This window comes from Hyperolius riggenbachi, chromosome 5 (genome assembly GCF_040937935.1).
Source record: "Hyperolius riggenbachi isolate aHypRig1 chromosome 5, aHypRig1.pri, whole genome shotgun sequence".
NCBI lineage: Eukaryota > Metazoa > Chordata > Amphibia > Anura > Hyperoliidae > Hyperolius > Hyperolius riggenbachi.
The window spans coordinates 292,208,019-292,228,713 of NC_090650.1; the positions used below are offsets into that span (position 1 = coordinate 292,208,019).

At 44.2% G+C, this 20,695-nt stretch overlaps 1 protein-coding gene across 1 annotated transcript in view; it reads right to left on the minus strand.

Moving 5' to 3' along the window:
* Nucleotides 1-20,695, minus strand: part of ZNF407 (zinc finger protein 407) — a 716,766-nt gene that overhangs the window by 213,214 nt on the left and 482,857 nt on the right. Inside the window, exon 6 of the mRNA XM_068237071.1 lies at nucleotides 14,948-15,031. Coding sequence (XP_068093172.1) covers nucleotides 14,948-15,031 — 84 coding nt within the window. The remainder of the gene's footprint in view (nucleotides 1-14,947; nucleotides 15,032-20,695) is intronic.

Consider the following 20,695-nt stretch of genomic DNA (forward strand, 5'->3'; position numbering starts at 1 on the left):
GCTTCACTATACCCGAAGCAGCGCGAGTATAACGTGCGCACCACTATACCGATCGATTGCATTCCTGCTGCTACAGGAAATGCATGGCCACTGTGAATGCAGCCTTACACATTTTCCAGTGGGAGCAAGCAAGAATACCTTCCATTTTACTCTCATTTCAGGTTTCCTTTAAAAGCTGGAAGTAAGCAGCTTGCTTGTGTACGCCCTAAACAACAGGTGTCCAAGTTATCTGTAACTAGGCTGAATATAAAAACATTGCTAACTATAAGCACACACTTTTATGACTGCATTGATAAAAAAAGACACTCCCATTATGTCGTTCTATTTTTGTCTTGATATTGAGTAGTGCTTGTTAAACTGGCAATGTAAAATCTTTTCTGATGCATCCTCTCTTATTACTTTCCCTATAATTAATGAATGCTGCTTGTCAGGTTTAGTAAAAAAAAAAAAAAAAAACCTTAGTCATTTATGCCACAGATATCCTTCACGCAGAAGACAGTCACATAATTCAGAAGTTCCGTTTGGTAGCTATTTGTCAATCATCTTCACTATAATTGGAGGTGGCTATGCTGTTGATTGAACAAAATACTACTATATGTCATGATGTCTCTTGAAGCTGTCAAGACTGTGTAGCCTATGAAGTACAAAGCAATCTTCAAATGAGTGATGAACTGACTAGGTGCCTCTATGATCGGAACAGAGTTGAAAAGGCTGCTTTTAATTCACATAAAGAAGGAAACGAAGTACTTCGCTGTCTTTTTCTTGGCAACAACACATTTTGAAATAGTTGAAATAAGTATTAATAGGAATCAAAATTCTCATGCTGTTCAGTTATCAACATTTGATGAAATCACCTAACTCGTATAGACAAATGTAGAACATTCTGTTTAATATGAAAGGATGCTTGGCCACAGTGTGCTACTTGGATTACATTTGTCAAGCCACACATGTTGCACTGATACACAAATGAATATTCCGATGGATGACGTGTCACTGTCACCAGGTGCACATTCTCTCATTATTTGACACAGCCATACATTCTGGATCTTTACAATGTAACACATGGATAAAATAAATGCTTGTCCTGGTCCAGATGCCATGTGATTCTCAGTATCATCAGCACAAATAAAGATCAATCACTGACGTTACTCACAACAGTAACGAAAATATAATAATAATAATAATAATAATTCAAAACCACACAATTGAAAATGGGGTAAATCCAATAGAAAAAGTTGCAATGTGTTATGTGCAATTTGTTGGTACTCTTCCATGAATGAAGACTAACATACAGCTGTCTTTGCAATAACTTGAAACTGACAAAACGTATTGGCATTCATCCCTGTTTATTACTAACTTCACTGCACCTAAGTCTTAAGGTGGCCACTAACGGTCCAAATTCTAGCGAAAATCGTTCGAGCGATCAGAAATTCAGATCGGATTGATTGTAATGAATCTCTGTTGATGGGCACAATCAATTACCTACGATTATAAAATCAGTTGTGTGATTGAATTTTCGTCGAACCAAAATGTGGATTTTCTTGTTGGTTGTAATAGATAGGAAGCGAAGATTGGTTTGTTGATGGTTTAATGAGCGATTTCACTTCCGTTCAGAATTTCTGATCCCTCAAACAATTTTTAGCTATAAATTGGATCATTAGTGGCCACCTTAAGGATGACCAGGCAAAAGCAAAATTCTATTTCACCCAAGGTGAAACTGAGCATTAGTTGACGTGGCCCATGGCAGAGGGGGTTATGCCCCCTCTGGCACCCATACTCCATACCACTCTACATTGAAGTGCAACTGATGGTACCGTAGTGTATGGTTCTTGGCTTTCGGACATTTTCCCCCCTTACCCTCACCATCCAACCCCCCCCCCCCCCCCTTTCCTGAACCTGTATGAGGCAAAATCAATTGCAGGGACAACACCTCCCCTCAGCCCCCCTGTATTTGGTGAAATAAATGATTCTGATTCTCTTTTAATACTTATTCCTTCCAATACTCCTTCCTTCTGCTCCATATACTTTCTCCTTCCGGTTGTGAAAAAGTAAGTATTGGGAGAATGAAGAAAAGCATAAAGCCTGCTCATCCTTACAGAAGTCATTAAAAAGTATATATACTTATCTCAGTTAAGGGAAGTCTTTGGATAGTCCAGTGCATTCCCCAATCGTATTACACCCCCCTCATTCTGGTGCTGGGTCCCTCTAAACATATTTTACAAAATTGTTGATCATGTTTCTTGTGGCCGCACTCCCGTCCAAGTGTGGTCTGTGCATGCCCAGTAGGGCAAGGCCTTTTATGCACAGCAAACACTGCAAACAAATGGTTCCGGTAGCTCTCATTTGAACTTCTACACATGACTACAGTTAGTCTGACCCACACTTCCTGAGTAGAGATGGCCCAAACGGTTCACCGGCGAACTTGTCCACGCGAATATCAGCTGTTCGCGTCGAACCGTGAACACATAGCGAGCTCGACCCGCCCCCTATACCACATCATTGAGCTAAACTTTCACCCTCTACATCACAGTCAGCAGACACATTGCAGCCAATCAGGCTGCAGTCCCTCCTGAACCCCCCCCCCCCCCTTATAAAAGGCAGCAGCGTCGGCCATCTTCTCACTCTGTCTGCTGCTGCTACAGTGAGAGAAGGGAGAGGTTGCTGGAGAGGTAGGGAAAGTGTTAGTTAGCTCTTGTTAGCTTGCTCCTTCCTGATATGTGTTGCTGAAAAGCACCCCAAAAAAGCTCTTTTGAGAGCTAATGCTCTTGTGATGTGTTTTTTGTGTGTGTGTGCCACTGACACTGCATATACAGCCCTGTCTGTTGCAGCTGGCCCTTGCTATAGTGTCCCAGGCCCAGCACACTATATTATAACAGTCAGTGCATACCTTTCACTACATCTGTGACTGCACACTGTATTATACTAGTCAGTGCATACCTATCACTGCATCTGTGTGACTGCACACTGTATTAGTCCAGTCAGTGCATGATTTTCATTGCATCTGTGACTGCACATTGTATTATACCAGTCAGTGCATACCTTTCACTGCATCTCTGTGACTGCACACTGTATTAGTCCAGTCAGTGCATACCTTTCACTGCATCTGTGACTGCACATTGTATTATACCAGTCGGTGCATACCTTTCACTTCATCTGTATGACTGCACACTGTATTATACCAGTCAGTGCATACCTTTCAAAAAACACATACAGGGGAAGGAGAGAGTACACTGAATTACAGTGGCTTGCAAAAGTATTTGGCCCCTTGAAGTTTTCCACATTTTGTCATATTACTGCCACAAACATGAATCAATGTTATTGGAATTCCACGTAAAAGACCAATACAAAGTGGTGTACATGTGAGAAGTGGAACGAAAATCATACATGATTCTAAACATTTTTTTACAAATTAATAACTGCAAAGTGGGGTGTGCGTAATTATTCAGCCCCCTTTGGTCTGAGTGCAGTCAGTTGCCCATAGATATTGCCTGATGAGTGCTAATGACTAAATAGAGTGCACCTGTGTGTAATCTAGTATCAGTACAAATACAGCTGCTCTGTGACGGCCTCAGAGGTTGTCTAAGAGAATATTGGGAGCAACAACACCATGAAGTGCAAAGAAGACACCAGACAGGTTAGGGTTAAAGTTATTGAGAAATTTAAAGCAGGCTTAGGCTACAAAAAGATGTCCAAAGCCTTGAACATCCCACGGAGCCCTGTTCAAGCAATCATTTAGAAATGGAAGGAGTATGGCACAACTGTAAACCTACCAAGACAAGGCCATCCGCCTAAACTCACAGGCCGAACAAGGAGAATGCTGATCAGAAATGCAGCCAAGAGGCACATGGTGACTCTGGACGAGCTGCAGAGATCTACAGCTCAGGTGCGGGAATCTGTCCATAGGACAACTATTAGTTGTGCACTGCACAAAGTTGGCCTTTATGGAAGAGTGGCAAGAAGAAAGCCATTGTTAACAGAAAAGCATAAGAAGTCCCATTTGCAGTTTGTCACAAGCCATGTGGGGGACACAGCAAACATGTGGAAGAAGGTGCTCTGGTTAGATGAGACCAAAATTGAACTTTTTGGCCAAAATGCAAAACGCTATGTGTGGCGGAAAACTAACACTGCACATCACTCTGAACACACCATCCCCACTGTCAAATATGGTGGTGGTAGCATCATGCTCTGGGAGTGCTTCTCTTCAGCAGGGACAGGGAAGCTGTTCAGCGTTGATGGGAAGATGGATGGAGCCAAATACAGGGCAATCTTGGAAGAAAACCTCTTGGAGTCTGCAAAAGACTTGAGACTGGGGCGGAGGTTCACCTTCCAGCAGGACAACGATCCTAAAAATAAAGCCAGGGCAACAATGGAATGGTTTACAACAAAACATATCCATGTGTTAGAATGGCCCAGTCAAAGTCCAGATCTAAATCTAATCAAGAATCTGTGGCAAGATCTGAAAACAGCTGTTCACAAATGCTGTCCATCTAATCTGACGGAGCTGGAGCCGTTTTGCACAGAAGAATGGGCAAGGATTTCAGTCTCTAGATGTGCAAAGCTGGTAGAGACATACCCTAAAAGACTGGCAGCTGTAATTGCAGCAAAAGGTGGTCCTACAAAGTATTGACTCAGGGGGCTGAATAATTACGCACACCCCACTTTGTGGTTATTTATTTATAAAAAATGTTTTGAATCATGTATGAGTTTCGTTCCACTTCTCACGTGTACACCATTTTGTATTGGTCTTTCATGTGGAATTCCAATAAAATAGATTCATGTTTGTGGCAGTAATGTGACAAAATGTGGAAAACTTCAAGGGGGCCGAATACTTTTGCAAGCCACTGTAAAACCCTGGCCACAGGGGTCAGTAACAAGAAAAAAAACCACATATATCCAGGCACATCGCCTGTAGTTAGGACATTAAATAAGTTATTAAAGAGTAACTGTCAGGTTGCAAAAGCTAATTTAAACCTCTATTCTCCTGTGTTAAACAGTTTAGAAGCAAGCCAAAAAGGCAATACTGAAGTTAAAAATCTCTCTTACTTTTGATGTGTGCTGACAGCAAGGCTCTGTATTCCCAAGCTCTTAAAAGGAGGAGAGGCCGCATAACATACAGCAAAGCATTCTGGGGCCCTCCCCTCGGCTACTAGTGAGAAGTTACAGGGTCAAGTTACAACAGCATGTAACTCAGTCCAGCGCACAGCACTGATAAATCTCCGGGCAGAGTACACTGCAGGAGTCCGCTATTGTTCCTAGCCACATGGCTAATTAATATTCACTGCACAGTAGTGTTATTCAGTAGGAGCTTTTCTGTGAGTGGAATCATCAGGAAGCAGGCAGGACATGACGACACATTTGGCTTCATAGGAGACAAACAAACATGGAACCTGCCATGAGCTGTCAGGAGCATCAATCTCTGCATATACTATATAAAAATTGTGTGAAATCCAAACGTGGACAGTGAAATGCATATGTAATGTAAGTACAGCCAATATTTAGCTACTGATATATGTGTTTATTTTCTCTGAGACCTTATACCTAACAGCTCCTCTTTAAGAAAAGGGAGGTGCTAAAGGGTTTTGTTTTTTTTATATCACCAGTAGAGTACCTCCTTCATTCACATTCTAGAATTCAATAAATAACTCTTCAATTTTCAATAAAAAAACAACAACATATTTTTCAATTTTCTACTTCATTGCCTGCACTCTCGCCAACATGCGTATGAGCACGGCCATCACTACACAAGCATTGCCACCCAGAGGACTGACATTTTATGCCCTGGGAGTGGCAACTAATGACAACCCTGTGCGGCTGTTTGCGGCGGTGCATTAAACCGTGAGTTTGGTCTGTCAGTGTGAGGCAGTACACTACTTACACTACCTGCTGATCCATATATACACACGCAAAATGTTTTAAAGCACTTTATGCCTCCAATTTAGAAATGCAATGTGATTTCTGACCTTTAGGGATTATAAACCTGCTCTGCATCTAATCCGTAATTTTCCCCGGGACTTTTGGCGTGTATCCCACTCTGCCATGCCTCCCTCCAGGTATTAGACCCCTTTAAACATCTTTTCCATCACTATTGTGGCCAGAAACCGAGTTTGTAGTTCTTCAAGTTCGCTTGCCCATTGCAGTCTATTGCGGTTCGCCGAGTTCACCGGTCCGCAAACATTTGTGGAAGTTTGCGTTCGCGGTTCGCAAACCCAAAATCTGAGGTTTGAGCCATCTCTATTCCTCAGTAAACTGCTCCATATGTGTCAGGTTTGACTGGCACCTGCTACAGACTATATAATCTTTCAATATAGACTCAGTAGAAATTAGTTCTCACAGACGGTAATTTCAGAATTGTACAATATTTTGTTCTTAGGCATTTTGGTGTGCTTTTAGCTGTGTATTTGGGGGATTATACTGATACGATAAAGGAGCCGCATTCTGTGAGTGAGACGGACCCTTCTGGTACTGTACACTACATTTTGCTCCAGAATATCTTGATAGTCTTGAGATTTTACTTTACTTCATCTCTTCTGACACTTGCTTTACTTTACACAATGGCAAGTCAAAGCATGGAGATGTACATGGTAGAATTGATTTCCTATTATTTACATTTCATGATATATACTATATTGCAAAAAGTATTATAACATCTCTGCAAATCACTAAAGTTGGATTTTCCAATCAGTTACATTGCCACTGGGGTATAAAATCAAGAGCAGACCAATTCTACAAACATTTGTGAAAAAACTAAGCCCCACTCAGGAGCAAAGTACATTCTAGCATAGCGTTGTTATAGGACGCCATCGGTGCAAAAAGTCTGTTTGTGAAATTCCACAGTCAACTCTTAATGGTGGCAGCAATTAGGACCAACAGCAACTCATCCACAAAGCAGTAGGCCACATAAATTTAGAGTTGAGTCAGAGCATACTGAGACACACTTTGAGCAGAAGTCTTCGACTTGCTACAGAGTCAATAGCTACAGACCTCCAAACTTTGTTTGGCCTTCAGATTAACTCAAGAATAGTGCATAGAGAGCTTCCTGGAAAGGGTTTCCATGGTTGAGCAGTTGCATCGAAGCCTTACATCACCAAGGGCAATGCAAAGTGTCAGATGCAGTGGTATAGAGTACACAGCCACTGGATTCTAAAGCAGTGGAGATGTTTTCTCTGAAGTGACAAATCATGCTTCTGTGTCCAATAGACAAATCTGGGTTTGGTGGATGCCAGGATAAGGGCACTTGCCTAAATGCACTGTGCCAAGTGGTAAGTATGGTGGAAGAAGGGGGGGGGGGCAATGGTTTTGCAGCTGTGTCAATCCCCTCACGGCTCACTTCTTGCTCTAGCACTCTCCATCTCCTCAGGCCGCATATAATCACGTGACACAGGAGGAGATGCCGGCCACTACAGTGAGAGGTGGGAGGATGGACAGCGAGTTCCCGGAAGAGGTGAGAGAAAAGTATAGCCTCTGCTGTATATACTAGGCTGGGGAAGCACAGGAGGGGGAGCACAGCACAAGGCTAACACAGGATGAGGGACGGGGGACCACAGCAGAGGACATGGAGAGCATAGCATAGGATTGGAGGAGCATAGCACAGGATGGGGAGAGCAGAGGTTGGGAGGAACACATGGCAGAGGGAGCACATGACTGGATGAGCACAGCAGAGGGCTGGGGGTGTATAACAAAGGATTGGAGGAGCATGGCACAGGATGGGGAGAGCAGAGGATGGAAGGAACACATGACAGAGGGAGCACATGACTGGACGAGCACAGCAGAGGGCTGGGGGTGTATAACACAGGATTGGAGGAGCATAGCACAGGATGGGAAGAGCAGAGGATGGGAGGAACACATGACAGAGGGAGCACATGACTGGATGAGCACAGCAGAGGGCTGGGGTGTATAATAAAGATGGGGGAGCATGGCACAGGATGGGGAGAGCAGAGAATGGGAGGAACACATGACAGAGGGAGCATATGACTGGATGAGCACAGCAGAGGGCTGGGGGTGTATAACAAAGGATGGGGGAGCATGGTACAGGATGGGAAGAGCAGAGGATGGGAGGAACACATGACAGAGGGAGCACATGATTGGATGAGCACAGCAGAGGGCTGGGGGTGTATAACAAAGGATGGGGGAGCATGGCACAGGATGGGGAGATCAGAGAATGGGAGGAACACATGACAGAGGGAGCACATGACTGGATGAGCACAGCAGAGGGCTGGGGGTGTATAACAAAGGATTTGAGGAGCATGGCACAGGATGGGGAGATCAGAGGATGGGAGGAACACATGACAGAGGGAGCACATGACTTGATGAGCACAGCAGAGGGCTGGGGTGTATAGCAAAGGATGGGGGAGCACAAGGCAGGGTTAACACAGGATGGGGAGAGCACAGAATAGGGAGAGCACAGGACAGGGTGTGGGGTGACTGTGGGCCTTGGGTGGTAAAATGTAACGATTCAGCCCAGTTAAGAATCCCCTTTGCAGAAATCCCCTTATTGGCAAGTGCGCTCCAGCCTGCGTTCCTCTTTCTAGTCTCTGACGCGACTTCCTGTTAAACAGGAAGTCGTGTCGGAGGCTAGCGAGAGGAACGCAGGCTGGAGCGCACGGAAGGTATATATATGTCTGCTGCCCGCCGCTGCCCGGACACAAATTTAAGCTGGAGGGGAGAGTCTGAGGTGAGGGGGGACCGTTCCCCCTCCCCACCGACTGTGGCCACGGCTTTCCCCTCATGCAGCGACCCCTCCAGCCTCCAAAAACGGCCCTGAGCGGGCCCCAGAAATTCTGCAGGGGGGCCCGGTGGGGCCTAGTTACGCCCCTAGCTGCATGCTTCCTGCAAATATTTACAGCCCTAAAACAGCATAAGGGCTGGTTCAGACGGACGCTTGCAGAGCGTTTACAGCCAGCGTTCAGGGCTTGGTGTTAAACGCTCCCATTCAAGTGAATGGGAGCGTTTGTACCAAGCTTTCAAGGGCGTTTACACAAACGCGGCGTTTGGGTCCCGATTTTCCCTGGCGTTCAAGGAGCCCCTGAAAGCTATAAGTAGCTTCCAGGGGAGGTTAACCGCGACGGCTAATGTCCCCCTAGGGGAAGAAAAAACGCGACCGCATCCAAACGCACACGAACGCTGCTGAACGCGACGCCAGCAAACGCAACGCCTCCAAACGTCCGTCTGAACCAGCCCTTAGAGCCAGGAAACTGGCATTTTTTAGAAGATGATGGGCAAACTCCATAATCTTTGCACATCAGGTTAATTTAACATCTTACTAGTTATAATCAGGTCTAATCATCGTCAGTTCGGCGCAGGGTGAGCAGAAGGATCGGCTCTCCCTGCTGCTGCTAAACTCCCCAGTTCCTCCGTAGTCAAGCCAGCACCATCCGTAGTAATATAGCGCTTTATTGATTAAAAAGGTAGCATGACAGAAATCTCCAACAGCGACAGCAGTGCTGTTTCGGTCAACAGACCTTTTTCAAGCTGCACAGAGTAATGTCACACTAATACAGCACATATCATGCCTTAACCACTTAAGGACCGCCCCCAGCCTTTGGGCGGCGGCAAAGTCCGGGCCCAAACGACCGCAATACGCCCATCGGCGGGGGCGGCTGCGGGAGTGGTTATGTGGCGATCGCGTCATTTGTGACGCGATCAGCCGCCGGGGACTGGCTCCGCCCACTGTTCGCTGTAACCCGCCGGCTGTTCGGAAGCGCCGGCGGGTTACTAGCACCCGGATCGCTGCTGAAACACTGTATAATAGGCTTTGTAATGTATACAAAGCCTATTATACTGGCTGCCTCCTGCCCTGGTGGTCCCAGTGTCCGAGGGACCACCAGGGCAGGCTGCAGCCACCCTAGTCTGCACCCAAGCACACTGATTTCCCCCCCCCTGCCCCCTGATCGCCCACAGCACCCCTCAGACCCCCCCTGCCCACCCCCCAGACCACTGTTTGCACCCAGTCACCCCCCTAATCACCCATCAATCACTCCCTGTCACTATCTGTCAACGCTATTTTTTTTTAGTCCCTAATCTGCCCCCTACTCCCTCCTAATCACCCCCCCCTCCCCTCAGATTGTCCCCAGACCCCCCCCCCCCCTGTGTACTGTATGCATCTATCCCCCTGATCACCTGTCAATCACCTGTCAATCACCCGTCAATCACCCCCTGTCACTGCCACCCATCAATCAGCCCCTAACCTGCCTCTTGCGGGCAATCCGATCACCCACCCACACCAATAGATCGCCCGCAGATCCGACATCAGATCACCTCCCAAGTGCAGTGTTTACATCTCTTCTCTCCTCTAAACACCCACTAATTACCCATCAATCACCCCTATCACCACCTGTCACTGTTACCCATCAGATTAGACCCTAATCTGCCCCTTGCGGGCACCCAATCACCCGCCCACACGCTCAGATTGCCCTCAGACCCCCCTTATCAATTCGCCAGTGCAATATTTACATCTGTTATTCCCTGTAATAACCCACTGATCACCTGTCAATCACCCATCAATCACCCCGTCACTGCCACCCATCAATCACCCCCTGTCACTGCCACCCATCAATCAGCCCCTAACCTGCCCCTTGCGGGCAATCTGATCACCCATCCACACCAATAGATCGCCTGCAGGTCCGACATCAGATCACCTCCCAAGTGCAGTGTTTACATCTCTTCTCTCCTCTAAACACCCACTAATTACCCATCAATCACCCCCTATCACCACCTGTCACTGTTACCCATCAGATTAGACCCCAATCTGCCCCTTGCGGGCACCCAATCACCCACCTACATGCTCAGATTGCCCTCAGACCCCCCCTTATCAATTCACCAGTGCAATATTTACATCTGTTATTCCCTGTAATAACCCACTGATCACCTGTCAATCACCCATCAATCACCCCCTGTCACTGCCACCCATCAATCACCCCCTGTCACTGCCACCCATCAATCAGCCCCTAACCTACCCCTTGCGGGCAATCTGATCACCCACCCACACCAATAGATCGCCCGCAGGTCCGACATCAGATCACCTCCCAAGTGCAGTGTTTACATCTCTTCTCTCCTCTAAACACCCACTAATTACCCATCAATCACCCCCTATCACCACCTGTCACTGTTACCCATCAGATTAGACCCTAATCTGCCCCTAGGGCACCCAATCACCCGCCCACACCTCAGAACGCCCTCAGACCCCAGCCCTGATCACCTCACCAGTGCATTGCTTGCATCTATTTCCCCCCCCTCTAATCACACCTTGAGACACCCATCAATCACCTCCTGTCACCCCCTAGCACACCTACCCATCAGATCAGGCCCTAATTTGCCCCGTGTGGGCTCCTGATCACTCGGCCAAACCCTCAGATCCCCCTCAGACCCCCTTCCGATCACCTCCCCAGTGCATTGATTGCATCTATTTTCCCCTCTAACCGCCCCCTGAGACACCCATCAATCACCTCCTGTCACCCCCCTAGCACTCCTATCCATCAGATCAGGCCCAATACATCCTGTCATCTAAGAGGCCACCCTGCTTATGACCGGTTCCACAAAATTTGCCCCCTCATAGACCACCTGTCATCAAAATTTGCAGATGCTTATACCCCTGAACAGTAATTTTGAGAAATTTGGTTTCCAGACTACTCACAGTTTTGGGCCCGTAAAATGTCAGGGCAGTATAGAAACCCCACAAGTGACCCCATTTTAGAAAGAAGACACCCCAAGGTATTCTGTTAGGTGTATGATGAGTTCATAGAAGATTTTATTTTTTGTCAAAAGTTAGCGGAAATTGATATGTATTGTTTTTTTTTTTCACAAAGTGTCATTTTCCGCCAACTTGTGACAAAAAAAAAATCTTCTATGAACTCACCATACCCCTAACGGAATACCTTAGGGTGTCTTCTTTCTAAAATGGGGTCACTTGTGGGGTTCCTATACTGCCCTGGCATTTTAGGGGCCCTAAACCGTGAGGAGTAGTCTAGAAAACAAATGCCTCAAAATGACCTGTGAATAGGACGTTGGGCCCCTTAGCGCACCTAGGCTGCAAAAAAGTGTCACACATGTGGTATCGCCATACTCAGGAGAAGTAGTATAATGTGTTTTGTGGTGTATTCTTACACATACCCATGCTGGGTGGGAAAAATCTCTGTGTAAATGGACAATTGTGTGTAAAAAAATCAAATAATTGTCATTTACAGAGATATTTCTCCCACCCAGCATCTGTATGTGTAAAAATACACCCCAAAACACATTATACTACTTCTTCTGAGTACGGCGATACCACATGTGTGGCACTTTTTTGCACCCTAACTGCGCTAAGGGGCCCAAAGTCCAATGAGTACCTTTAGGATTTCACAGGTCATTTTGCGACATTTGGTTTCAAGACTACTCCTCACGGTTTAGGGCCCCTAAAATGCCAGGGCAGTATAGGAACCCCACAAATTACCCCATTTTAGAAAGAAGACACCCCAAGGTATTCCGTTAGGAGTACGGTGAGTTCATAGAAGATTTTATTTTTTGTCACAAGTTAGCGGAAAATGACACTTAGTGAAAAAAAACAATTAAAATCAATTTCCGCTAACTTGTGACAAAAAAAAAAAATCTTCTATGAACTCACCATACTCCTAACGGAATATCTTGGGGTGTCTTCTTTCTTAAATGGGGTAATTTGTGGGGTTCCTATACTGTCCTGGCATTTTAGGGGCCCTAAACCGTGAGGAGTAGTCTTGAAACCAAATGTCGCAAAATGACCTGTGAAATCCTAAAGGTACTCATTGGACTTTGGGCCCCTTAGCGCAGTTAGGGTGCAAAAAAGTGCCACACATGTGGTATCGCCGTACTCAGGAGAAGTAGTAAAATGTGTTTTGGGGTGTATTTTTCCACATACCCATGCTGAGTGGGAGAAATATCTCTATAAATAGACAATTGTGTGTAAAAAAAATTAAAAAATTGTCATTTACGGAGATATTTCTCCTATCAAGCATGGGTATGTGTAAAAATACACCCCAAAACACATTATAGTACTACTCCTGAGTACGGCAATACCACATGTGTGGCACTTTTTTGCAGCCTAACTGCGCTAAGGGGCCCAAAGTCCAATAAGCATCTTTAGGCTTTACAGGGGTGCTTACAATTAGGCACCCCCAAAATGCCAGGACAGTGAACACACCCCACAAATTACCCCATTTTGGAAAGTAGACACTTCAAGGTATTCAGAGAGGAGCATAGTGAGTCCGTGGCAGATTTCATTTTTTTCTGTCGCAAGTTAGAAGAAATGGAAACTTTTTTTTTTTGTCACAAAGTGTCATTTTCCGCTAACTTGTGACAAAAAATAAAATCTTCTATGAACTCACCATGCCTCTCACTGAATACTTTGGGATGTCTTCTTTCCAAAATGGGGTCATTTGGGGGGTATTTGTACTATCCTGGAATTTTAGCCCCTCATGAAACCTGACAGGTGCGCAGAAAAGTCAGAGATGCTTGAAAATGGGAAAATTCACTTTTGGCACCATAGTTTGTAAACGCTATAACTTTTACCAAATCCAATAAATATACACTGAATGGGTTTTTTTTATCAAAGACATGTAGCAGAATAACTTTCACGCTCAAATGTATAGGAAATTTTACTTTATTTGAAAAATGTCAGCACAGATAGTTAAAAAAGTCATTTTTTTTGACAAAATTCATGTCTTTTTTGATGAATATAATAAAAAGTAAAACTCGCAGCAGCAATCAAATAGCACCAAAAGAAAGCTGTATTAGTGACAAGAAAAGGAGGTAAAATTCATTTAGGTGGTAGGTTGTATGAGCGAGCAATAAACCGTGAAAGCTGCAGTGGTCTAAATGGAGAAAAAGGCTCTGGTCCTTAAGGGTCGAAAAAAGACTGTGGTCCTCAAGTGGTTAAATAGTTTTCTCAAGCTCCCACAACCAATCAGTGACCAGATCCTATAACCAATTGGTTATAGGATCTGGTCACTGATTGGTTGTGGGAGCTTGAGAAAACTATTTAAGGCATGATATGTGCTGTATTAGTGTGACATTACTCTGTGCAGCTTGAAAAAGGTCTGTTGACCGAAACAGCGCTGCTGTCGCTGTTGGAGATGTCTGTCATGCTACCTTTTTAATCAATAAAGAGCTATATTACTACGGATGGTGCTGGCTTGACTATGGAGGCGTTGTGGGAGCGTCTGGAGTGCAGAGACGCTGCAGGCCATAGCACATTGCTTTTCCCCTCCACTGGGTGCTTGCTATACACTGATCTTTGCTAAACTCCTCAGTGGCGTTAAACACCAATCCCCTTTCTGAGTTGTCGCAACTCAGAGGGAGGTGTAATTTGGGGTCTGGCCACCGCCGGAGCCCCGTATTGCCATTACGCGGGGTGCGCAGCATAGCATTGCTGCTATGACAGCGCCCAGATTTGGTGCTCTGCTTCGAATTTTGGCACGCGATGATGGCTTGGTGCAGAATGGTGGTGTAATGGTTAGCACTCTGAATCCCAGCCAGGGCACTATCTCCACAGTCTGTCTGTATGTTCTCTCTGTGTCTGCCTGGATTTCTGAATTTTCCTCTGGGCACTCTGGTTTCCTCCCACATCAACAAAAACACGTACAGATAAGTTCATTGGCTTCCCCTAAATTGCCCCTAGACTAGGATACATACACTACACAATACATGCATAAACATAAGACTATGGTAGAGATTAGATTGCGAGCTCCTCTGAGGAACAGATGCGTGTCAAGACAATATACTCTGTACAGCACTGTGGAAGATGTTGCTGCTATATAAATACTAAATAATAATAATAATAAAAGGCTTAAAGTATACAGTATACAAATACATCCTATTTTGCCAGTGCTTCAGAATATATCGGAGTGTTCTCTATCTCTGACCAGCACAGAAAATGTCTCCTCTTCAGTCTATTTTCTGCCTGTGTTGAGGAAATGACAGCAGAAATCAAATGACCTACCTGTGTGCTGCCTCCGATGCTTCGTAAGGGCGTGACGGGTCCCACCGGCAAACCCACAAAGGTCACATAAGAACGACTTCTCGCCTGTTGCAACAATAAACAGATGTGAGATTGTAGAGGTCACAGATCGTTAAAACATATCTATCAAGGCTTTCAGGGTTACTAATTCCTCCAATCAAATGTTTCCATGTAAATATGTCAAATGGGAATGAAATTACCACTGCGGTTTATTGACTGTGATAAAATCTGAAAAGCACCACTGAACATAATTACATACTTGTCAGACCCATAAAAATTAGCTTTATTATCAATGGAATGGTTTTGTACAACTTCATTTCTGTTAGATGCCTTCCAGATGGGGCTGCTTTATGCACTTGAACAGTTTTTATGCATATCCTGATTTTTTTTTTTACAATTCCCATACATCTGGCCTTTCTGAGCACACTAAATATTGCCTAAAACGTAGAATACAAATAACTATTACACAATTATAATCTGAATGTACAAACATACTGTTTGTGTACATTATTAGCTATATTTATTTTTGTCTGCCTCTACGAAAACCATTGTAAGCGAATGAATAAAACGTTATGTATTGTTAACAATAGTGGAACATTTGAGGTGATATAAAAAGGCTTTTTCTTTCCCATGTAAAGATCAGTGCAATGTGCAAAGGGAAGGAGTACAAATCAGTAAATCGGGAAACATCTTTTAGGCCATGCAGTGAAGCATACAGTTAATGAACACTATGGCTCACTGTATCTGTTAAACGTGCAAGTTTTGCAGTAACACATTGCATGCAATGAGATACTATGACGCACGCCATTATACTGCAACCCACCTGCTGCTCTGTGAATAATGCATAGGTGGTGCATTGCAGTGCGCCAACGTACGAAACGTAGCCTTACTAGGTCAAATTATACTGCTGCACTGACACATGGACAGGACGCAGGGACACTTGCAAAATATTATATAGGATACACACACACACACACATATATATATATATATATATATACATATACTAATGACCTTAGCCCGTTTAGCCCATCATCACTGCCAGCACACGTGCGCACGCCCCCGCACACACACTTCCACCCGGCCGGCCACCCCCTGGCTGTCCTGCTCCATGTCCTAAGGGTGTCCCTGCGGCATATGCGCAGTAGCGCAAACACACACACGGACAAGGGACACAGAGACACAGGGGTTTTATTACAGAGAATATATACAGTGGCTTGCAAAAGTATTCGGCCCCCTTGAAGTTTTCCACATTTTGTCACATTACTGCCACAAACATGAATCAATTTTATTGGAATTCCACATGAAAAACCAATACAAAGTGGTGTACACGTGAGAAGTGGAATGAAAATCATACATGATTCCAAACATTTTTTACAAATCAGTAACTGCAAAGTGGGGTGTGCGTAATTATTCAGCCCCCTTTGGTTTGAGTGCAGTCAGTTTCCCATAGACATTGCCTGATGAGTGCTAATCGCTAAATAGAGTTCACCTGTGTGTAATCTAATGTCAGTACAAATACAGCTTCTCTGTGACGACCTCAGAGGTTGTCTAAGAGAATATTGGGAGCAACAACACCATGAAATCCAAAGAACACTCCAGACAGGTCAGGGATAAAGTTATTGAGAAATTTAAAGCAGGCTTAGGCTACAAAAAGATTTCCAAAGCCTTGAACATCCCACGGAGCACTGTTCAAACGATCATTCAGAAATGGAAGGAGCATGGCACAACTGTAAACCTACCAAGACAAGGAAGTCCACATAAACTCACAGGCCGAACAAGGAGAGTGCTGATCAGAAATGCAGTCAAGAGGCCCTTGGTGACTCTGGACGAACTGCAGAGATCTACAGCTCAGGTGGGGGAATCTGTCCATAGGACAACTATTAGTCATGCACTGCACAAAATTGACCTTTAAGGAAGAGTGGCAAGAAGAAAGCCATTGTTAACAGAAAAGCATAAGAAGCCTCGTTTGCAGTTTGCCACAAGCCATGTGGGGGACACAGCAAACATGTAGAAGAAGGTGCTCTGGTCAGATGAGACCAAAATGGAACTTTTTGGCCAAAATGCAAAGCGCTATGTGTGGCGGAAAACTAACACTGCACAACACTCTGAACACACCATCCCCACTATCAAATATGGTGGTAGCAGTATCATGCTCTGGGGGTGCTTCTCTTCAGCAGGGACAGGGAAGCTGGTCAGAGTTGATGGGAAGATGGATGGAGCCAAATACAGGGCAATCTTGGAAGAAAACCTCTTGGAGTCTGCAAAAGACTTGAGACTGGGGTGGAGGTTCACCTTCCAGCAGGACAACGACCCTAAACATAAAGCCAGGGCAACAATGGAATGGTTTAAAACAAAATAAATCCATGTGTTAGAATGGCCCAGTCAAAGTCCAGATCTAAATCCAATCGAAAATCTGTGGCAAGATCTGAAAACTGCTGTTCACAAACGCTGTCCATCTAATCTGACTGAGCTGGAGCTGTTTTGCAAAGAAGAATGGGCAAGGATTTCAGTCTCTAGATGTGCAAAGCTGGTAGAGACATACCCTAAAAAAACGGGCAGCAGCAAAAGGTGGTTCTACAAAGTATTGACTCAGGGGGGCTGAATAATTACGCACACCCCACTTTGCAGTTATTTAATTGTAAAAAAAAATGTGGAACCTTGTATGATTTTCACTCCACTTCTCACGTGTACACCACTTTATAATGGTCTTTCACATGGAATTCCAATAAAATTGATTCATGTTTGTGGCAGTAACGTGACAAAATGTGGAAAACGTCAAGGGGGCCGAATACTTTTGCAAGTCACTGTATGTGTATGTATATATGTGTATATATATATATATATATATATATATATATATATATATATATATATACATACTGTATATCGGACCAGTATTGCCAAGCACTACCCTACACTGCCTGCCCCTGTTTCCACAGATTAAACCATGAACACCTTGGCTTCTTCCCAGTCCAATGCCTCTTCAGAGTTCTGGCTATGGCACTGCTATATCTTTCTGGTGGTTCTAGCTCTTATTCTCTGATGCTGGGTGCCACACACACGTTTGTGTCGCCTGTTACTCCATGATGACCTAGGAGCAAACTACATACACAACCTGACTCAGAACTAATGCTGACTTTGCTTTGGGACTATACATCTGCTGAAAATCACTGAATGTCTTTCTGTGGACCAAAGGCCTGCACACAAGCAAGACCCATACTCGATTCCCTTGGGCAACACTACTCAGACAGGCTACTGTTGTGTACTGTTGCTATGCATGTGGGTGGAGCAACGAGGGAGCAGGACGGGAGTGAAGTCACATGGGAGTCGAGTGGGGAGAACTGTGCTCTTGGTCGTAGTTCGGCCAGAGCCATAGGCTGTAGGACGGATCGCTAGTCGAGCGGTCGAGAGGGGTTGGGGGCTGCCGTACACATGTTGGTTTCTTGGTAGAGGCAGTCGTTATTGGCCGAGTTTTATCTGGCAAATGTACGGAGATTTAAATAACTGATTGCAGTAACCTTGGTTGCCAGTCCCTATCCTGCCATTTGGCTTAGCCTCACCTCTATTTCCTTAACATATAACTGCCAGGCTGAAAAAGGGATATCCAAACACATCACATAGGTCTCTTCTTTGACAATCTGCAGCTAACTTGTTCCTCCAGGCTGATAGCCAAAAATGGCAGAAATGAGAGGTCTTGGCCTATGCCTATTACCCATAATATTATAGGCATGAAAGGAACAACTATTCAAAAATGGGAGCAAAGCAGTCCTCAAACAATCTCATCTGCCATCCTGGCTGTTCAGTATCTAAGCAAGTTATCTCTTGGCTTTTGTCAGCAGCAGTCAATAAATAGCAGATTACTGTCACAGACAATCCAGATCAACTTTCTTAATCGGTGACCTGCATATGTAATGGCACTTTAAGGTGGCCAGTGTTGGAAAATGTTGTTGTTAGAATCTGTTCTATGCCCAGTGAACACAAGAACAAAGAGAAGAAAAAAAAGATTCCAATTATATAACTAATTTTTTTTACTGAAAATGGGAACAATTAAAAAGTTACAATTTCTTGCAAACCAAACAGAATAATACAGTCAAATGTTTAACCATCTCATAAATAACAGAAAGCCAAGTGCAATGATTCATCCAAATGCCATTACACGTCTAACAGATTTAAGACCATGGGTTTGATAAATGGTACACACTCTGGCACAGTCCATGTGTTCAACCCCTTTATTAAAAAATAGCACTGCCCTTCACATGATCTGTGACATCTTGGCAATTAAGTCTACCTCACAAGCAGCTCCTGTGTTAGCCAATTGCAATTATTTTAAGAATAGTATGACAACAAATTTTCTTATACTTAAAAGGATTTCCCTTGCAGAGAAGATGCTGCCCACTTCTGGAACAAAGCAATCAGCCAAAACACACCAATATCTGTCTGCAAGCCACTCGTGTTTTCACAGAGCTAAAAAAAATAAAAAAATATTGTAGATGAGGTCTGTACGGCTTTTAGACTTTCACCTAAAACCAGTGGTGTTATCTGTTTGATTCAAGAGATATGGGAGTGGTAAGAAAGCTCACAATTGCTGAAAACACTGAATATCTTCCCACAATGCAGAGCAAGAATTTGCATTAGATGTAAACAAGCCCATTAATTGACATAGGTCTCAGCTCTAATGTAAATTCGCATGGAGGGAAAATGCAGACGTCTAAAGCCTGGCATGCACTAGGAAAAAAGTTTTTTTTTTAATAATTACAACATGGGGTGTGGCCTATAACTAATGAGGCTGGGTGTTATATAGTATAATTTAAAGAGTTAACACTTTGTCTGTATATCTTGTCCCAAAGTACAGTAATTGTGGGGTTTAATGCAGATCATGAAATAAATTATGTTTGGATATTAGTAATATTGATAGTGGTGTGTTGATCTAATGTTTTATAAACACTTTTTGAAACACTGGTGATTCCAGACTTTTTCTGGCTGATGGTGGCTGGATGGTGTAATGGTTAAGGGCTCTGCCTCTGATACAGGAGACCTGGGTTCGAATCTCGGCTCTGCCTGTTCAGTAAGCCAGCACCTATTCAGTAGGAGACCTTGGGCAAGACTACCTAACACTGCTACTGCCTATAGAGCGTGTCCTAGTGGCTGCAGCTCTGGCGCTTTGAGTTCGCCAGGAGAAAAGCGCGATATAAATGTTCTGTGTTTGTTGTTTTGTTTGAAAATGTTGTAATCTAAGTTGCAGACTCTGAGCTGTCTGAGATCTTTCATGATATGCTCTTAGTGCTCTTTGACAGGGGCGGAGAAAACAAAAACAACACGATGAACAGGATGTCATCCAAGTAAACTACTAGAAATATCTAAAAAAATCAGTAAGTTGTTTACTAAAAGATGGAAAATGGCTGGGGTATTATGCAATAAAAGCATGTCCATTTATTTGTAATGCCCCCAATGAGTTCTGAAGGCTGTTTTCCAGTTTATACTAGATTGTAAGCCCCACAGAGATTTATAGATATATACAAATTCATGCTAACCTTAGACATTAAATAAATTCTGGGATTGATGGCAGAGGATATAAATAAAGGGAACAATTAAACAACTCAATATAACTCCAAGTCAAACACACTTCTGTGAAATCAAACTGTCCACTTAGGTAGCAACACTGATTGACAATCAATTTCACATGTGGTTGTGCAAATGGAATAGAGAACAGGTGGAAATTATAGGCAA